Source organism: Metopolophium dirhodum, chromosome 1 (genome assembly GCF_019925205.1).
Source record: "Metopolophium dirhodum isolate CAU chromosome 1, ASM1992520v1, whole genome shotgun sequence".
Lineage (NCBI taxonomy): Eukaryota > Metazoa > Arthropoda > Insecta > Hemiptera > Aphididae > Metopolophium > Metopolophium dirhodum.
In genome coordinates, this window is record NC_083560.1 from 136,223,354 (window position 1) to 136,242,446 (window position 19,093).

General features: G+C 35.5%; 4 protein-coding genes across 4 annotated transcripts; 3 read left to right on the forward strand and 1 right to left on the reverse strand.

Moving 5' to 3' along the window:
* The first annotated feature begins 7,866 nt into the window (after positions 1-7,866).
* Positions 7,867-9,410, forward strand: LOC132932556 (zinc finger MYM-type protein 5-like). The gene is made up of 6 exons (XM_060998942.1): positions 7,867-8,007; positions 8,128-8,208; positions 8,351-8,422; positions 8,615-8,686; positions 8,749-9,336; positions 9,384-9,410. The coding sequence occupies exons 1-6, from the start codon at positions 7,867-7,869 to the stop codon at positions 9,408-9,410; spliced, it is 981 nt and encodes a 326-aa protein (XP_060854925.1).
* A 113-nt stretch (positions 9,411-9,523) lies between these two features.
* On the forward strand, positions 9,524-11,088 carry LOC132932557 (zinc finger MYM-type protein 1-like). The gene has a single exon (XM_060998943.1). The coding sequence runs from the start codon at positions 9,553-9,555 to the stop codon at positions 11,086-11,088; it is 1,536 nt and encodes a 511-aa protein (XP_060854926.1). The 5' UTR covers positions 9,524-9,552.
* Positions 11,089-12,830: 1,742 nt separating this feature from the next.
* Positions 12,831-15,814, forward strand: LOC132937041 (uncharacterized). Its single transcript, XM_061003871.1, has 2 exons — positions 12,831-13,166; positions 14,783-15,814. Exons 1-2 carry the CDS (start codon positions 12,831-12,833, stop codon positions 15,476-15,478), a joined length of 1,032 nt encoding a protein of 343 aa, XP_060859854.1. The 3' UTR covers positions 15,479-15,814.
* Positions 12,938-16,603, reverse strand: LOC132937040 (uncharacterized). The gene is made up of 2 exons (XM_061003870.1): positions 15,883-16,603; positions 12,938-14,423 (listed from the first exon to the last, which is right to left on the reverse strand). The coding sequence occupies exons 1-2, from the start codon at positions 16,327-16,329 to the stop codon at positions 13,611-13,613; spliced, it is 1,260 nt and encodes a 419-aa protein (XP_060859853.1). The 5' UTR covers positions 16,330-16,603; the 3' UTR covers positions 12,938-13,610.
* Positions 16,604-19,093: the final 2,490 nt, after the last annotated feature.

A 19,093-nucleotide genomic window follows, 5' to 3' on the forward strand; every position in this document is an offset into this window, starting at 1 on the left:
AAAGACTGTCTACAAAAAATGTTAGATGATATGTTGAATAAAGGTATTATTCGGCGAAGTAGTTCTGAATACAGTAGCCCCATAGTCCTGGTAAAGAAAAAAAACGGAGAGTTAAGAATGTGTGTTGATTACCGCGAACTAAATAAATACGTAATAAAAGACCGATATCCACTGCCGTTAATAGATGACAATTTAGATTTATTGCGCGGAAAAAAATATTTTACATGCTTAGACCTGAAGGATGGGTTCCACCATGTATATGTCGCTAATGACTCTATTAAATTTACATCTTTTACGACACCGTTGGGACAATTTGAATTTCTAAAAATGCCTTTTGGGTTAGCCAATGGACCATCATGTTTTAGTCGTTTTATACAAAATGTTTTTGACGAATTTATTCGCAAAAATGAAGTTGTAGTATACTTCGACGACATTATGTTAGCCACGGAAACCGTTGAAGAGCATCTAGAGCTCCTATCGAGAGTGTTAAAGGTAATGAAAAATAGACAGTTAGAGATCCGCCTGGACAAGAGTAAATTTTTGAAATGTGAGGTACTCTACCTAGGGCACTGTGTAAACCAATACGGTATTAAACCAAATCCAAAAAACGTCTCGATTATTGAAAATTATCCTGTACCACAAAATAATAAAGAATTACAGAGTTTCATTGGTTTATCATCATATTTTCGACGTTTCATCCCGAACTTTGCAATTATTGCCAAACCACTTTATAATTTACTAAAAAAAAATATTCCGTACGAGTTCGGAGAGGAACAAATGAGGTCGTTCGATTCCATTAAATTGAAACTCAGGGAACAACCATTGTTAGCTATATATAATCCGAATGCAATAACAGAGCTCCACTGTGATGCTAGTAGCCACGGATATGGCTCCATTTTATTACAAAAGCAACCCGATAATCAATTCCACCCGATTTTTTATTATAGTCATAGAACTACTGAATCCGAATCGCGATACCATAGTTATGAACTAGAAATGTTAGCCATTATAAATTCTATTAAACGGTTCCGCGTATATTTACAAGGTATACAATTCAAAATAATAACAGATTGTAATAGCGTTGCACTGACACTACAAAAAAAAGACATAAACCCTCGAATCGCTAGGTGGGCCATGTTTTTACAAAATTTTTTATACGAGATAGAGCATAGATCCGGGTCTCAGATGCAGCACGTTGACGCGTTAAGTCGCTGTAACCATATTTTAGTAATAGAAGGTTGTACGTTTAATCAAGCCCTGGCTATTAAACAACAAACCGACCCCGAAATTAGATCTATTTCCGGAGATCTGGAACAATCAGAACACCCGCTGTTTGAGTTACGTAATGGGTTGGTATATCGAAAAAATAACGATAGGTTACTATTTTACGTACCGTCTAGCATGCGTGACCAAGTAATACGTTCGTGTCATGACGACATGTGCCATGTAGGAACAACTAAAACACTTGAATTAATCAAACAAATTTACTGGTTTCCGAAAATGAGTGATCACGTTAAGACATACATAAGCAATTGTCTCAAGTGTATTATATTTTCGCCTAAAAACGGTAAGGACGAAGGGTTATTAAATTTAATTGACAAGGGAGACAAACCATTTCAGACAATTCATGTTGACCATTATGGTCCGTTAAATCAAACTTTTGGGCGTTTCAGACACATTTTGGTTGTGGTTGACGCGTTTAGTAAATTTTTGAATTTGTATCCAGTCCGCACAGTTGCCGCTAAAGAATCATGTTTACGATTAACACAATACTTTTTACACTATAGTAAACCTATAAAAATAATATCGGACCGTGGATCATGTTTTCGTTCGGATGCGTTTAAAGAGTTTTGCGAACGTTATGAAATTAAACATATTAAAACAGCAGTAGGTACGCCGTCGGCAAACGGACAGGTGGAAAGATACAACAGGGGTTTAACGGTGATGTTATCGAAACTTATGCACGAGCATAGTCAAAACTGGAATGAGTATTTGTATCAAATACAGTTCGCTGTAAATAATACGTTTAATAGATCGATACAGAATACACGTACCAGACCACTGAGTTGACTCAGCAGGTCACTAGACACCCTAAAAAGTTGGAGGCTAATGACTTGCATAGAAGCCCGAAGTGTTTTGAATTTTTTTCACGAAACTTATTACCTAATTTCGCGTTTTCGGCGACAGTAATGGACGCTGTCCGCGATTCGACGCAGTCGGATTGCATACCTGACGACGTGACCCGGCCGTCGCATATTGTCTGCTATCCGTCGAATTCGGATTGCCTACTCGGACCCCTGAGGTGACTGACCTGCTAGACACCCTACCCTTATTATTACGGTGAACGTCATTTGAGGTGACTGACCACCTAGACACTCAAAGATATACGACGGCTATATGACTTGCATGGACGCCCGAAATGTTTTACAATTTTTTTCACGAAACTTATTACCTAATTTCGCGTTTTCGGCGACAGTAATGAACGCTGTCCGCGATTCGACGCAGTCGGATTGCATACCTGACGACGTGACCCGGCCGTCGCATATTGTCTGCTATCCGACGAAGTCGGATTGCCTACTCGGACCACAAAGGTGACTGACCTGCTAGACACCCTAAAAAGACGATGGCTATATGATTTGCATAGAAGCCCGAAATGTTTTGAATTTTATTACTTAATTTTCCGTTTTCGGTGACAGTAATGAACGTTGTCCGCTATCCGACGCAGTCGGATTGCATACCTGACGACGTGACCTGGCCATCGCATATTGTCTGCTATCCGACGAAGTCGGATTGCCTACTCGGACCACAAAGGTGACTGACCTGCTAGACACCCTAAAAAGACGATGGCTATATGATTTGCATAGAAGCCCGAAATGTTTTGAATTTTATTACTTAATTTTCCGTTTTCGGTGACAGTAATGAACGTTGTCCGCGATTCGACGCAGTCGGATTGCATACCTGACGACGTGACCCGGCCGTCGCACATTGTCCGCTATCCGACGAAGTCGGATTGCCTACTCGGACCACTGAGGTGAATGACCTGCTAGACACCCTTAAAAGACGATTGCTATATGATTTGCATAGAAGCCCGAAATGTTTTGAATTTTTTTTCAAGTAATTAATTTTTCCGTTCTCGGTGACAGTAATGAACGCTGTCCGCGATTCGACGCAGTCGGATTGCATACCTGACGAAGTTACCCAGTTGTCGCACATTGTCCACCATTCACAATCCACTATTCTTATCATTAACCCAGAATCCTTATCAGAAATCCAAAATCCTTATCACTAATCCACCATCCTTATCATAAATCCACTTTTCTTATCAAAATCTAAAATCCTTATCACTTAATTTTTTCACAGATCCCTATCACTAGACCTCTGTATCACCCATACACCGCGTCGGCTTCGGTTGACGACCAGACTTTTTCGAAAAGTCGAGTTTTAAACCGTTTTGGAAACGTCTCACCTCCCCGTCGACGCGATATTCGCGTTCCCAGCTAAATTTACAGGCCGCAGGACGCCGCCGTCGAGTGGGTATTACTATATACAGGCATAAATACGTGCGTCAGAACGTTCGATTTTTTTCGCGAATCTCGCCGTTTCGACGTCCGAAGACAGCGGAGCACGTCGTCCGCTTCCCGACGCGATCGCGTCCCCCTTTACGCGCCCTTTGAAGGACGTCGAAACCACGTTCGTAATTCGCCGGGACGGCGAAACGGCTTAAGAGTCATAGATTCGACACCAGTTTTCATCTCAGTAGGTAAGGCGTAGGTGCGGATGACCCGGGGTCGTGGTTTCGATGCCGGCAGCCGGGATTGAAGATATTTTGCGGCGGCCGTGATAATCCGTATTTTTTTTTCCGTTATTTACTTTTGCTATCACTTCCGCCTATATTATTCGTAATTAACGAAAATTTCAATATTTTTTTCGAAATTCAAGTTTTACCTCCTTTTCGAACTCCATACAGTTCCGTTGAAACCTTATTCGCGTTCCCTCCTAGATGTATAGGCTGCTCGCGGTCGCGCTTCGTTCGCGACGAGTCCCGGGGGCCGATTGACATCGCGGAGAGCTCCACCGTCGTGTCGCTATTACTATCTTATACAGGCTTGAATATATGCGCCCGAAATGTTTTGAATTTATTACTTAATATTGTGTTTTCGGCGACAGTAATGAACGTTGTCCGCTATCCGACACAGTCGGATTGCATACCTGACGACGTGACCCGGCCGTCGCATATTGTCTGCTATCCGACGAAGTCGGATTGCCTACTCGGACCACTGAGTTGACTGACCTGCTAGACACCCTAAAAAGACGATGGCTATATGATTTGCATAGAATCCCAAAATGTTTTGAATTTTTTTTCACGTAATTATTTTTTCCATTTTCGGTGACAGTAATGAACGTTGTCCGCGATTCGACGCAGTCGGATTGCATACCTGACGAAGTTACGCAGCCGTCGCACATTGTCCGCTATCCGACGAAGTCGGATTGCCTACCCGCACCACTGAGGTGACTGACCTGCTAGACACCCTAAAAAGACGATGGCTATATGATTTGCATAGAATCCCGAAATGTTTTGAATTTTTTTTTCCGTTTTCGGTGGCAGTAATGAACGTTGTCCGCGATTCGACGCAGTCGGATTGCATACCTGACGAAGTTACGCAGCCGTCGCACATTGTCCGCTATCCGACGAAGTCGGATTGCCTACCCGCACCACTGAGGTGACTGACCTGCTAGACACCCTAAAAAGACGATGGCTATATGATTTGCATAGAATCCCGAAATGTTTTGAATTTTTTTTTTCCGTTTTCGGTGGCAGTAATGAACGTTGTCCGCGATTCGACGCAGTCGGATTGCATACCTTACGACGTAACCCAGCCGTCGCACATTGTCCGCTATCTGACGAAGTCGGATTGCCTACCCTTATTACTACGGCGAACGTCATTCGAGGTTTGACCTGCTAGACACCCATAAAAAGACGGAGGCTATATGATTTGCATGGACCCCCGAAATGTTTTAAAATTTTATTCACAGTAAAGAACGCTGTCCGCTATCCGACGCAGTCGGATTGCATACCTGACGACGTGACCTGGCCATCGCATATTGTCTGCTATCCGACGAAGTCGGATTGCCTACTCGGACCACAAAGGTGACTGACCTGCTAGACACCCTAAAAAGACGATGGCTATATGATTTGCATAGAAGCCCGAAATGTTTTGAATTTTATTACTTAATTTTCCGTTTTCGGTGACAGTAATGAACGTTGTCCGCGATTCGACGCAGTCGGATTGCATACCTGACGACGTGACCCGGCCGTCGCACATTGTCCGCTATCCGACGAAGTCGGATTGCCTACCCGCACCACTGAGGTGACTGACCTGCTAGACACCCTAAAAAGACGGTTACTATATGATTTGCATAGAAGCCCGAAATGTTTTGAATTTTATTACTTAATTTTCCGTTTTCGGTGACAGTTATGAACGTTGTCCGCGATTCAACGCAGTCGGATTGCCTACCCTCATTACTACGGCGAACGTCATTCGAGGTGACTGACCTGCTAGACACCCATAAAAAGACGGCGGCTATATGATTTTCATGGACCCCCGAAATGTCTTACAATTTTTTTCACGTTTCACGTTTCACGATTTGAACGTTGCATACCTGTTGCCGAGACATATAAGTCCAACGTCGAGGTAGGTGACTGACCCGCTAGACCCCAAATAAATCGAGGTGGCTATATGATTATCCGAAATATTTGAATTCTATTACTTGATTTGGCGTTTTTGAAGGCAGTAAAATACTTACAGCTCTCCGGTTAACTAATCCACTATCCTTCTCACAAATCCACCATTCTTATCATTAATCCAACATCCTTATCAGCAATCCAAAATCCTTAACACTTATCCACTTTTCTCATCAATATCCACCGTTCTTATCATAACACTCATAACCGACATCGGTTGACGACCAGACCACAAGACCACTGCGGCATCCGACATCGACAACACTCCTCACCAACCACGGGGGGTCTGGGGGTCTCCCCCAGCGACGCTCGGAGAGCTAGTCTTATAGTATAAAACGAAGACCCGTGTGGCGCGGCCTGTGGCGAATTTCCGAACTGACTTAGTGAATTTTGGTGGGAAAACGGGTTCCCGGCGTTATCACTCCTTCTTATCACTTTTCGCGATTTTTTTCAACATTTTTGCAGATTTTCGAGTTTTACCCCCCCGGGACTTCCCGGGCGGCCCCGTTCGGACCTTATTCGCGTTCCCCGCTAAATTTACATACCGCGCGCGGCCGTACTTTTTTCCCGGCGGGCCCGCCGCGGTGGCGATTACGTGCAAACCGTCCGCCGCCGTCGCCCGCGTTTTTTGCCTTTGTTTTCAAGAATTCGAGTTTTAGCCCTTTTCGAGGCGTCCGCCTTTCCCGTTTGCCCCTTATTCGCGTTCCCCGTTACGTTTATAGGTCGCGCGCGGCCGTACTTGAATATTTTAGAGCGCCGCGGCGTAGAGAACGATAGCGGAAAGCGCGGCGTCGTCGCCGTCTTACCGATTTTTCCGACTTTTTCGACTAAAGTCGCGTCTCACCGCTCTCTCGAAAGTCTCACCTCCCCGTCGACGCGATATTCGCGTTCCCCGCTAAATTTACAGGTTGCACGCGGCCGTACTTCGACCGGTACGATTCCCGGGGCCGCGGTACGGCGCCGAGAGTCGAGTGCCGATATCGCCGCCGTCGAGTAGGTATTACTATATACAGGCATAAATACATGCGTCGGAGGGTTATATTTTTTTCGCGAATATCGCGTTTTCGACGTCCGAGGGTGGCGGAGCCGGTCGTCCGCTGCCCGAAGCCGTGGGATCGCCGGCTCAAAAGCCCTCTGCGGACGCTGGAACTTTATTCGTAATTCGCCGGGACGTTGAAACGGCTTAAGATTCATAGATTCGACACCAGTAATCAACTCAGTAGGTAGGTAGGTAGGTTAGGCGTCGGTGCGGATGACCCGGGGGTCGTGGTTTCGATGCCCGGCCTCCGGGATTGAAAACAATTTGCGGCGGCCGTGTTAATTCGGAATTCTTTTTTTCGCGTTTTTTTTTTCGGTATTTAACTTTCGCTATCGCTTCCGCCTTATCGTGATATTCGTATTTAACCAACATTTTACGTTTTTTTTTCAAAATTCGAGTTTTACGCCTTTCGAAGACGTCGGACCTCCCCCTTGATGACTTAATCGCGTTCTCCGCTAAATGTATTGACCGCCTGCGGCTGTACTTCGTTCGCGAATAGCGAGATCGGACGGCGTCGTTATTATTATGTTCAGGCCAGGGACGGCGCGAGGGGGGGGGCAATCGGGGCAGTTGCCCTGGGCCCCGCGATTTTAAAATTATATTTAAGGCCCCGCAGTTCTGAAATGATTTATACTGTTCAGAGATTTTACTGAATTTCCAAAACTGTATTTATTGAAATAATAATTCGTATTAATTTATTGTTCTATAAAACAGTTTTAATTGTCTTTATTCCGTGAATCGGATGCGGTATGGTTATTTTTAGACGTCAGTCGCGACGTCCTTATCGGTGGTGTCGGCGGCCGGGAAGTCCGATCATTAATATTATATTATTACACCAACACCACCAGCACAGAGTAGACAAAAGTAGACCACTAGTGTGTATGCTGCATGTTGCTCTGTGTGTTTTGTCTTTCGAGCATTTGAGTTGGTTGCTGGTGATGTGTTTTTTCTTATAGACTATAGACTATAGTGTTATTAATGTGTATTTGAAAGATAATTGATTTATTTACGATTATTATTATTTATTCACAAATAATTTTTATCTGCATTATTATTTTACACTTATACGTGATTACGTAATATAATGACTAGTAGAGATCGTGACAAGTTTCGAAAGTATAAAAGCGGTAATGAAAAAAAAAAAATAAAACAAAATAAAGAAAAATATTTAAAATTGCAACAAGGATCATTTGAGCGATTTCTTAAGGATGATAAATATAACAAGGTAACTATTTAGTATTTGGCATTCTATACAATACTTTTAATATATTCAGTCCAGATATATTATTTAATTACAATTTTTCTATTATTAATTTTTTAATTTTTGTTTATTTAATAAACATAGATTGAAATGGTTGGTGCTACATCTAGTACATCTGATGTTTATTTACCAGAAATTGTTGAACACAATATTGTCGAGTCTGAGGTAGGTTATATGTGTATTCTAACATGTTAATTGTGTGTCATGAAAACTAATTCAATATAATAAACAATCAACAAATAAAATAGATCCTTTAATTTAATGGTTAATTTAGCTAGTTTATTATTGTACATTTTATGAATTTTAGATTGAAATGGTTGATACTACATCTGATGTTAATTTACCAGAAATTGTTGAACACAATATTGTTGAGTCTAAGGTAGGTTATATGTGTATTCTAACATATTAATTGTGCGTCATGAAAACTAATTCAATATAAATAAAATATATTAAAATATATTAATATTAATATTAATTCAATATAATAAACAATCAACGAATAAAATAGATAGGTACTTTAATTTAATGGTAAATTTAGCTAGTTTATTATTGTAAATTTTTTGAATTTTAGATTCAAATGGTTGATACTACATCTGATGTGAATTTACCAGAAATTTTTGAACAGAATATTGTTGAGTCTGAGGTAGGATGTATTCTGACATATTAATTGGGTATCATAAAAACTATTCAATATATAATTTTTAGATTCAATTGGTCGATGCTGATGTTAATTTAGTGAAGAACATTAACAAAGAACTGGAGAGTTTTGTTCAAACAAATGAAAAAGATACCACTTGTGATGTAATTACAACTTCTTATGATCACTCCGATCCTGCAAATTGGCCTCAGCTGTTAACTAATACAGATAAGTATGAAATTGTAAAACTAGGCCCCGTAAGAGTAGAGAATTATGATTTTCCCATAACTAACTATGAAAATGGTCAAAAAAGAAGGTTTACTGCAAATAATTACTATCGTAAGTTATCAAATTGTGATATGATTGATAGAAAATGGGTTGTTTATTCCAAAGTTAAAGACTCTGTTTATTGTTTTCCATGCAAAATATTCCAACAAAATAAACAAAATGAGAGTCATTTGTGTAATATTGGTCTAAAAGATTGGAAACATCTTTCAGAAAAATTAAAATCCCATGAAAGTTCAAAGATTCATTTTCAATCAATTCAATCTTGGATGGAGTTAAATGTAAGAATATCTAAAAACTTAACAATTGATAAAGAACATTTGGCCATTATTGAAAAGGAAAAAAATCACTGGAGAAATGTTCTTACTCGTGTGATTAGTATTATTCACTATTTATCCAAAAACAATGATGCGTTCAGAGGACCATCGGATGTCTTATTTACTAAAAGTAATGGTCATTTTCTTGGAGCAATTGAAATGCTAAATAAGTTTGATCCTGTTATTATAGAGCATTTAAAACGAATAAAAAACCATGAAACTCATGTGCATTATTTAGGGCACGAAATTCAGAAGGAATTAATTTCATTAATGGCAACAGAAATTCGAAAAACAATAATTAATAACATTAAAAAGGCTAAATATTTTTCTGTCATAATGGATTGCACTCCTGACATCAGTCACAATGAACAGCTATCTCTTTTATTTAGAATAGTGAATATGAATGATGATAACTCCCATAGTCCAGAAATTCAAGAATACTTTCTAGATTTTATCCCTGTTCAATCTACTACTGGATTAAATTTATCAAATGTACTTATTGATAAATTAAATGAATATGGTATTGACATTATGAACTGTAGAGGGCAAGCATATGACAATGGGTCAAACATGGTTGGTAAATATCAAGGGGTACAGACACGGGTAACCAATCAAAATCCAAGAGCATTTTTTACCCCATGTGCCTCTCATAACTTAAATTTAGTGCTTCGAGACGCAGCTAAAAATTCATCTAGGGCATCAACATTTTTTGGGACAGTACAACGAATATATACTATTTTTTCTGCATCAACTAGTCGCTGGGACATTTTCAAAAAATTTTGTAGTATTTTTACAGTAAAACAATGGTCGGAAACACGTTGGGAAAGCCGAGTGAATAGTGTTAAAGCTCTACGATTCCAATTATCAAATATAATAGAAGCTCTAGAAGAAGTATCAGAAACAGCTAATGACTCAATTGCCAAAAGTGATGCTAGATCCTTAATTACTGAAATAAGTACATATGAATTTATACTAAGTCTAATAATTTGGTATGACATATTAGTTCAAGTCAACATAGTAAGTAAGAGTTTACAAGGGAAAGATGCAGATATTAATATTTCAAATGACATGTTACAAAGTTTATTAGCTTTTTTGAAATCTTACAGAGAATCAGGATTTATGAATGCTAAAATTATTGCTAATAATTTGGCAGAAGAAATTGAAGTTGAACCAGTATTTAAGAAAACCCGACCAAGAAAGAAAAAGAAAAATTTTGATTATGAAGGAAACGATGAAAGAATCAATGACGAAGAAGACAATTTTAGACAAGAATATTTCTTACTAGTTATAGATCAAGCAACTAGTTCAGTTGAAAATCGTTTTAAACAAATTGAATCGTACAAAGATTATTTTGGGTTTTTATTTCGTATTGGAAAGTTACGATATGCGAATGATGACAATTTAATGAAATATTGTAAGGACCTTGAAATCAATCTAAAAGATGGAAATTCGAAAGATATTGATTTCATGGAGTTGTATAATGAATTGATAAATTTCAGATTGATAGTAAATGAAGAAACGACTCCTCTTGAAGCTTTGTCAGTTGTAAAATATTCTTCAGAATGTTTTCCAAATATTGGTATTGCCCTTAGAATTTTACTGACAATACCAGTAACTTCGGCATGTGCTGAGAGAAGTTTTTCAAAACTGAAATTAATAAAAACATATTTGAGAAACAAGTTAAGCCAAGAAAACCTTTCTGGTCTTTCAATAATTTCAATAGAAAAAGATATTTCTGAATCTTTAGATTATGATGATATCATAAATCAGTTTGCTGCTAAAAAATCAAGGAAAGTAATGTTTTAAGAATATGTATTAATGTTATGACTAATGTAATCAATATTTTTATTGTTTTTATTGTTCTTTCTGTTATATTGATTACATTTTAAAATTATTTTGTAATAATTTATTAAAATATAATATATTATGTATAAATGGATGATTGATATTTGATAAAATTGATTTATTAAGTACCTAGTTAGTTTGGATAATAATATGTAATCTAGTTTCCGAGCAGAGTAAAGAGAAAAGTTTTTTGTGTAAGTACCTACAGCATTCCGAAGACTACACATATACTGTTATTTATTTTGCCCGGGGCCCCGCAAAACCTAGCGCCGTCCCTGGTTCAGGCATATATATATATATATGCGTCGAAGCGTTCGATTTTATATTTTACAGACTTTTGCCTACTCGGTCTCGGTGACGCCGTGAGCTACTCATATCGGTATACATATATATTTGATACACGATATAGCCACAGAAGGTACTGTAGGTACATGTATACTTAATAAATAAACGCCTAAATGTTAAGAGTTGATACGGTGGTTGGGTTAGTTGAATTATATAATAATATCCTAGCTCGAGTCGACGATGGATGTGACGGAAACGTTCGAATACTTCAACGCAGAGTGTATTACAATACATATATTATTATTGATTGATTGGTCGATATGACTATACTACGGGTAGGTATATTTTGTATGCCACACTAAATTTTTGTTTACCAAATTTGACTCACCTAAAAACTGTAATTTATTATTTACCTTTTGATTATCTATTTATTAATTTGATTTTATGCTCATGATTAAATACACAATACCTACCTACATAAGTAATATCAAATAGTATAGCCATATCATTATACAATTTAACTTTATATAAATGATTACCAGTTCTGACTCACCTAAAAACTGCAATATAGTATGTACCTACTACATAGTAAAGAGCATAAAATCAAATTAATAAACAGTTAATTTAAAGGTAAATAACAAATTGATAATAACGAATTGCAACAGATTCTAAATAATATTAATACAATAACAAAATATAACTTATGGAATATATGGGACGGTTCTTTTATACTTGAATTAGACAATAGTAATATAATTTACCTACATTGTATAATATGTAGGTAGTACTAAATATATTACAGTTTTTAGGGCAGTTGATTGTTTGAGGTAATATAATTTGCTAATTATAAATTTTATGTATGATACAAAGCTGCTGCAGATACTATATAATACAATAATTATTATGAACTTATAGATCTTAATGTATTTAATTAAATTCTGGCAGTTAAATTGTATAAAGATATGGCTATACTATTTGATATTACTTATGTAGGTAGGTTTAGCTACATTTATTAAGCATTGTTTGATTGGTTCAATCATTAGCATAAAATCAAATTAATAAAATATAACAAATATACACAGCTAATGCTTTTATTATCTTAAGGTGCGTTTACATTAGGCCGCGAACGCGAACGAACGCAAGCGAATGCTACCGAACGAACCAATGTAAACAGTTTGCCGAACACGAGCGAATGAGCGCCGAACGATTTGTTCGCGTTCGGTGACGCTCGCTTGGATGGCGGTACGATCAAAGAAAACGCTCGTTCAGTTCGAACGATATTCGGCCGTCATTTCTAATTCGGTCGTGCTCGAGACGGTTACCACGCGCACCGCCGTTTTTTTTAATTAATAATTATAATATTAAATTAGTTTTATTTTATTATTTTTTTATATTTATAATATTATATTATTAAAATAATGGATTGGACGGATGAAGAGTGTCTACTTCTTATTGATTTATTTAAAGCCAGACCAATTTTATGGGATCCAACTAATAGCCAATATAAGATGGCAAAAAAAAAAATCGACTATTGGTCTGAAATAGCTAAAGAAATGAATAGAAATGTCAATGAAGTGAGGAGGAAAATGGATAGCTTACAAGCATCATACAGAAGGGAACGTCGCATTGAAGGAAGCACAAGCCGTTCCGGCGCTGGAACCGATGAAGTGTTTCGTTCCAAATGGTATGCTTTTAAAGCGATGCAGTTTTTGAAAGACAAATTTTTGCCACGAGACACTAGAGATACCATTGCTGTAAGTACATTCAACTTTCAACTTCTACTTTCTACTTATAGTTTTTTTAGATTTTATGCGTAGCGAATAATGTATTAATTTTATGAAGATCTGTATTCATATTATCTACAATTTTCAAAATATGTCGTGTTAATTAAAATTACAAAAATATAAGAAAAGTCATATTCATGTCCGTATAAAGAAGTTTTTGATCTGAAACATGTATTCTATAAACGTAATATTTAACATTTTAAAATAACGTTTATTTAAAAAAAAAATGTTTTTGGTTTCCTGTTTACATGTACAATATAAACTATTTATATAACTTTTTTTCATTTAAGCTATGATAAATATAAATAGATTTAAGAACTAAAAGTTAAAAATAAATTATTGTACATAATTTGTACCTATTTATAAAGTTAACCTTTTTTTTTATAATTATATAATTTTAAATACAAATTAATGTTAAGCTAATTCTGTTTGCCACGAAACTGCACCATTTCCACAGAAATACTCTGCAAATTCATTTCTGTTTTCCTCTGCCAATCGTGAAGCTCTTCTTCCCACTCTTTCTAATGGACGTAAAGTATTATTGGTTTCTAGTCTCCAAGATCCAACAGTATTATGTCCTTCAACTTCACGATCAAAAAAATCTGGCGGTGAATATGCATCCCTCGATGATTTATTTTTTCGTAAATAATTGTGTAAGTAAACACATGTCGTGATTACAAGCTCTGCTTTGCTTGGTTCAAGTAGCATTGGTTTTCGAAGCACTCTGAACACTGCCGATAAAATGCCAAAAACGTTTTCCACAACTCTTCGGGCTCTAGACAATCGATAGTTGTATGTTCTTTTGATTGATCCTTTTTCATGACTTCCGGGATAGGGTTTAAGTATATTTACTGTTAAGGGGAAAGCTTCGTCGGCTACAAACACATATGGTACTGCTTTTTCTCTCCCATTTAAATTTTTTTCTGGTGGAAGTCTCAAATCATTTTCTTCGAGTTTTTTAAAAAACGACGTATTTCGGAAAACCCCTCCATCCGAAATTCTGCCCTGGCAACCGATATTTGCGTACAAAAAATTATAATCAGCATCAACGATCGCCATAAGAACGATACTAAATGTTGATTTATAATTAAAGTAATCACTACCACTTCCAATAGGTGCCTGCAATTGCACATGTTTTCCATCAATCGCACCAAGGCAATGTGGAAAGTTCCAAGTTGTTTCATATTTTCTGGCAACATCTAACCACTCTTTTTGGGTTGTTGGTAACTAGAATAGTTTAAAATAAATAAACAAATTTAATCTATTGTTATACGTATGTTTAATTAATTACTATACAATTTTAATTTTTTTTTATTGTTTTGTAATATTAATTGAATGAAATGGAACGAATACATTTTCTTAAAGTACACATACTGATACTATGATATACTATTATTAAATATTAATATAGGTACTTCCAGTGACGGATTTAGGGGCAAGCTAAAAGGCTTATAGCCTAGGACTACTTTTTTTTTAATTAAGGGCTATTATTAATTTATTATGTATCCAGAAAATTAACTTATAGTTTTAAAGTAATTAATTCACTTTTCATGTTTAAATTAAATTTTTTTTATTATAATTCACAGCCAGATCATAGTCAATTATTGGAAGATACAACTATAATCGATAATGAAACTACTATAGGTGAATGTATGGAGGAAACTGCAGGAGAATCACAACAACCACTGCAAGAGCAAAGAAAAACATTTGTTTCCCCCAAAAAAATAGCAAGTAAACGCAAAAATGCAAATGACAGTGACAAAATTATGATTCAAAATTTACAAAATATTATGCAAGATATTTCTGACAGAAGGCAGTCAAAAAAACAAAAGAATGATAACACTCTATTTGGAGAATTTATTGCGAGCAAATTGGAACAGTTTGACGATCGCACGAAAAGAATATTACAACATCAAATAAGTACACTAATATTTAACGCTGAATTAAGCTATAAGTTCCAACCACCAACTAATCAGTCTCAAGAAACTAGCAGTTCACAAATTGCAACATCATTGCCACATCTTCATTCGATATACTCTATTCCACCACAGTCAACTGCAGAAACATACCAAGCTTCAACATCTTCGTCTTCTATGCAGTCACCGTATTCTGCTTTAACACCTTCACCAACTCATCATTCTACGTTTTTAACTCAACCACAGTCACTGGACACATACTTTTCGTCGTCGTCGTCTTCACCACCTCTTCATTCCATGCCCGCTGCTCTGTCTCAGTCACCACAGCCACAGTATATGCCCAACAACTTTACTGATAATTTGTAATAACAAAATACTTTTAAATAATAAATATTATTCACATGTAGGTATAAAATAACAAAAATTTTAAAGAATAAAATTAATTCGGTTAATAATTAAAATGTTTATGATAATGTTAGGGTTATATTTTTTTAAATGTTTGTGTTTATAAACATTTAAAAAATTAGTTATTAATTGTATCAAAAAGTTGTTTCTTTTTTTTTTTAATTATTTAATTTAACAGTATTATCCAAGTGCAAGATTATGTAATGAAATATTATGTCTACTACATTTTATATCTGTTTTATAATAATAAATATTATTTGATGACTAAATTGAAAATTCCTACTTCATTATACATTATCATACATAAATATTAAGTATAAACTAATGTACTTATAAGCAAAAAATATACGTCAACAAATATTTACCTTAATATAATCTTGTAGTTCTTCAATTATTGCAGCGCATACTTCCGGAATTATGGACGAGATGGATGATTTTGATACTTTAAAGAGTAACGATAAACTTGCAAAAGAATCACCTGTGGCTAAGAATCTGAGAGTTAAAGCTAGCCTTTCATTTGCTGGTATAGATAGCCTAAACTGTGTATCTTCTTTTTTTATTTTGGGTTCAATAACACTGAGTAAATTGTTGAAAGTTTCAGGAGACATTCTACAGCAGTTTTTAAAATGGTCTCCGTCTTCATTTTTTAAGTCATTAAGTAACATACTACCACTATATAAATTTTTGTTCCGATACAGCGATCGCATCCACCAACGACGTCTTTTTCTTTGTTTTTTTTTCACCAATAATTTCGTGGTAATAGCACACGCACAAGCTAGTAATATATCATCGGCATCTTCACTTGACGACATTTTAAATAACAAAATATATTCACCAAATAATTTAAATAATTTAAAAAGCAACACACAGACAGTACACTAGTTCACTGGAGAGTAGTGTGCTCATCACTGAATATTTCAAACCAAATTAAAGGTTCAAAACGAATTCCAGAGAACAAGCCCGAGCGGTGGCGAACAGTTCCGAACACAGTAATGTAAACAGTTATGCCGAATTCGCGTACGAATGTGTTCGGTAGAAATCATTCGCGTTCGTTCGCGTTCGCGGCCTAATGTAAACGCACCTTTATAATAACTAAACTAAATGTTAACTATGTAGTACCCACTTCATTCATTACAGATTTTTGGTGAGTCAAATTTGTTGTAGCATACAAATGATGATACAGATTTTAAATAATACAATATTAATAAAGAAAATAAAAATGTATGTATTTAATTAAAGTCCGGAAATTAAATTGTATGATTATATGACTATATACTATTTGAAACAACTTATATAGGTAGGTTTAATTATGAGTATTATATGAAATCAACTATTTAATACATAATAAATTAATTACTCGAATAGACAATAGTAACATAACTAATGTACATGTATACTATGTTGTGCTAAATATATTACAGTTCAAGTGAGTTTATTTACCCCGTTAAGAGCATAAAATCAAATTAATAAACAGTTAATTTAAAGGTAAATAACAAATTGATATACACAGCTATTGCTTTTATTGTCTACCTTTATTGAGCAATATTCATTGGACTCGATTATGTGGTTAAATATTATACTATGAAGGTAGTACTAAATATATTACAATTTTTAGGGCAGTTGATTCTTTGAGGTAATATGATTTGCTAATTATAAATTTTATGTATGATGCATAGCTGCTGCATATACTATATAATACAATAATAATTATTATAAGCTAATAGATCTACATGTATTTAATTAAATTCTGGCAGTTAAATTGTATAATGATATGGCTATACTATTCGATATTACTTATGTAGGTAGGTTTAGTTATGAGTATTAAGTGATCAATTAAACTATTTGATAAATTGTGAGCTACATTTATTAAGCATCGTTTGATAGGTTCAATCTTTAGCATAAAATCAAATTAATAAAAAACAAATATACACAGCTATTGCTTTTATTATCTACGTTTATAAAGCAACACTCCCATATCGTTTGACATGGGCTCGAATATTAAATATTAAAAATATAATATACTATGTAGTGGGTACTACAGTTTTTAGGTGAGTCAAATTTGGTGTAAAATACTAACGATGCTACAGATTTTAAATAATACAATATAAATAAACATAGGAAGTAAAAATGTATGTATTTAATTAAGGTCTGGAAATTAAATTGTATGATTATATGACTATATACTATTTGAAACAACTTAAATAGGTAGGTTCAATTATGAATATTATATGAAAAACTATTTAATACATAATAAATTAATTACTTGAATAGACAATAGTAACATAACTAACGTATAGTATGTTGTGCTCAATATATTACAGTTCAAGTGAGTTAATTGGTTGAGGTAATGTATTATGATATGACTATACTATATGGATAGGTTTTGAGCCCATGTCAAACGATTATGTGGTTAAATATTAAATATATAATAAAATATTTCAGTTTTTAGGTGAGTCAAATTATGTATATTAATAGACAAAAAATAACATATTATGTATTTAATTAAATTCTGGCAGTTAAATTGTATTATGATATGACTATACCATTAAACTATTTAATAATTAATATTTAATTAATACTATTTTATTATCTACACATTTATTGAGCGACCCCCCTATATTATTTAACAAGGGCTGCATTATATGGTTCTTTACTTGAATAGACAATAGTACAATATAACTATATAGTACCCACTTAATTCATTACAGTTTTTAGGTGACTTGATTGGTTGAGGAAATTAAAAATTATAATGCTGCAGATACCATATAATACAATATTAATAAACAAATAGATTTTCATATATTTCAGTAAAATCTGGTAGTTAAATTGTATAATGATATGCCTATACTGTTTGATATTGCTTATGTATAGATACGTTTAGTAAATATTGTTTTTAAATAAGTAATTGATTAACAACAATAATTAATTTAGCGGCGTCAAGTCGTTATTACTATATACAGGCTTTAATATATGCGTCGGAGGGATATATTTTTTTGCGCATTACGGTTTAAGAGTCATAGATTTGACTTCAGTTTTCAACTCGATAGGTAGGTAGGTAGGTTTAGGCGTATGTGCGGATGACCCGGGGTCGTGGTTTCGATGCCGGTCGCCGGGATTGAAGATAATTTGCGGCGGCCGTGTTAATTCGGAATTTTTTTCTTGCGTTTTTTTTTTCGTTATTTACCTTTCGCTATCACTTCCGCCTATTATCACTTTTGACGAATTTTTTCAAAATTTCTTCAAAATTCGTGGTTTAACGCCTTCGTGCACCTCGGACGGCCCCGTTCGGACCTTATTCGCGTTCCCCGTTAAATTTTGAGCAAGACGACGTGCGATAGGAGTTCCGCCGTCGCCCGCGTTTTTCGATAATTTTTTCGAAAAGTCGAGTTTTAACCGTTTTGGAAACGTCTCACCTCCCCGTCGACGCGATATTCGCGTTCCCAGCTAAATTTACAGGCCGCAGGACGCCGCCGTAGTGTCGCTATTACTATCTTATACAGGCTTGAATATATGCGCCCGAAATGTTTTGAATTTATTACTTAATTTTGTGTTTTCGGCGACAGTTATGAACGTTGT

What these genes read in the sequence shown, in the direction of transcription:
- LOC132937040 (XM_061003870.1), bottom strand. Translation starts at nt 16,329, where the DNA reads ATGTCGTCAAGTGAAGATGCCGATGATATATTACTAGCTTGTGCGTGT. An exon ending in AACTACAAGATTATATTAAG is followed by an intron (nt 14,424 to 15,882) that starts GTAAATATTTGT and finishes AAACTATTCTAG; the next exon opens with TTACCAACAACCCAAAAAGA.
- LOC132937041 (XM_061003871.1), top strand. Translation starts at nt 12,831, where the DNA reads ATGGATTGGACGGATGAAGAGTGTCTACTTCTTATTGATTTATTTAAA. An exon ending in ACACTAGAGATACCATTGCT is followed by an intron (nt 13,167 to 14,782) that starts GTAAGTACATTC and finishes TATAATTCACAG; the next exon opens with CCAGATCATAGTCAATTATT.
- LOC132932556 (XM_060998942.1), top strand. Translation starts at nt 7,867, where the DNA reads ATGACTAGTAGAGATCGTGACAAGTTTCGAAAGTATAAAAGCGGTAAT. An exon ending in ACAATATTGTTGAGTCTAAG is followed by an intron (nt 8,423 to 8,614) that starts GTAGGTTATATG and finishes TTTGAATTTTAG; the next exon opens with ATTCAAATGGTTGATACTAC. An exon ending in GGAGAAATGTTCTTACTCGT is followed by an intron (nt 9,337 to 9,383) that starts GTGATTAGTATT and finishes TGATGCGTTCAG; the next exon opens with AGGACCATCGGATGTCTTAT.
- LOC132932557 (XM_060998943.1), top strand. Translation starts at nt 9,553, where the DNA reads ATGGCAACAGAAATTCGAAAAACAATAATTAATAACATTAAAAAGGCT.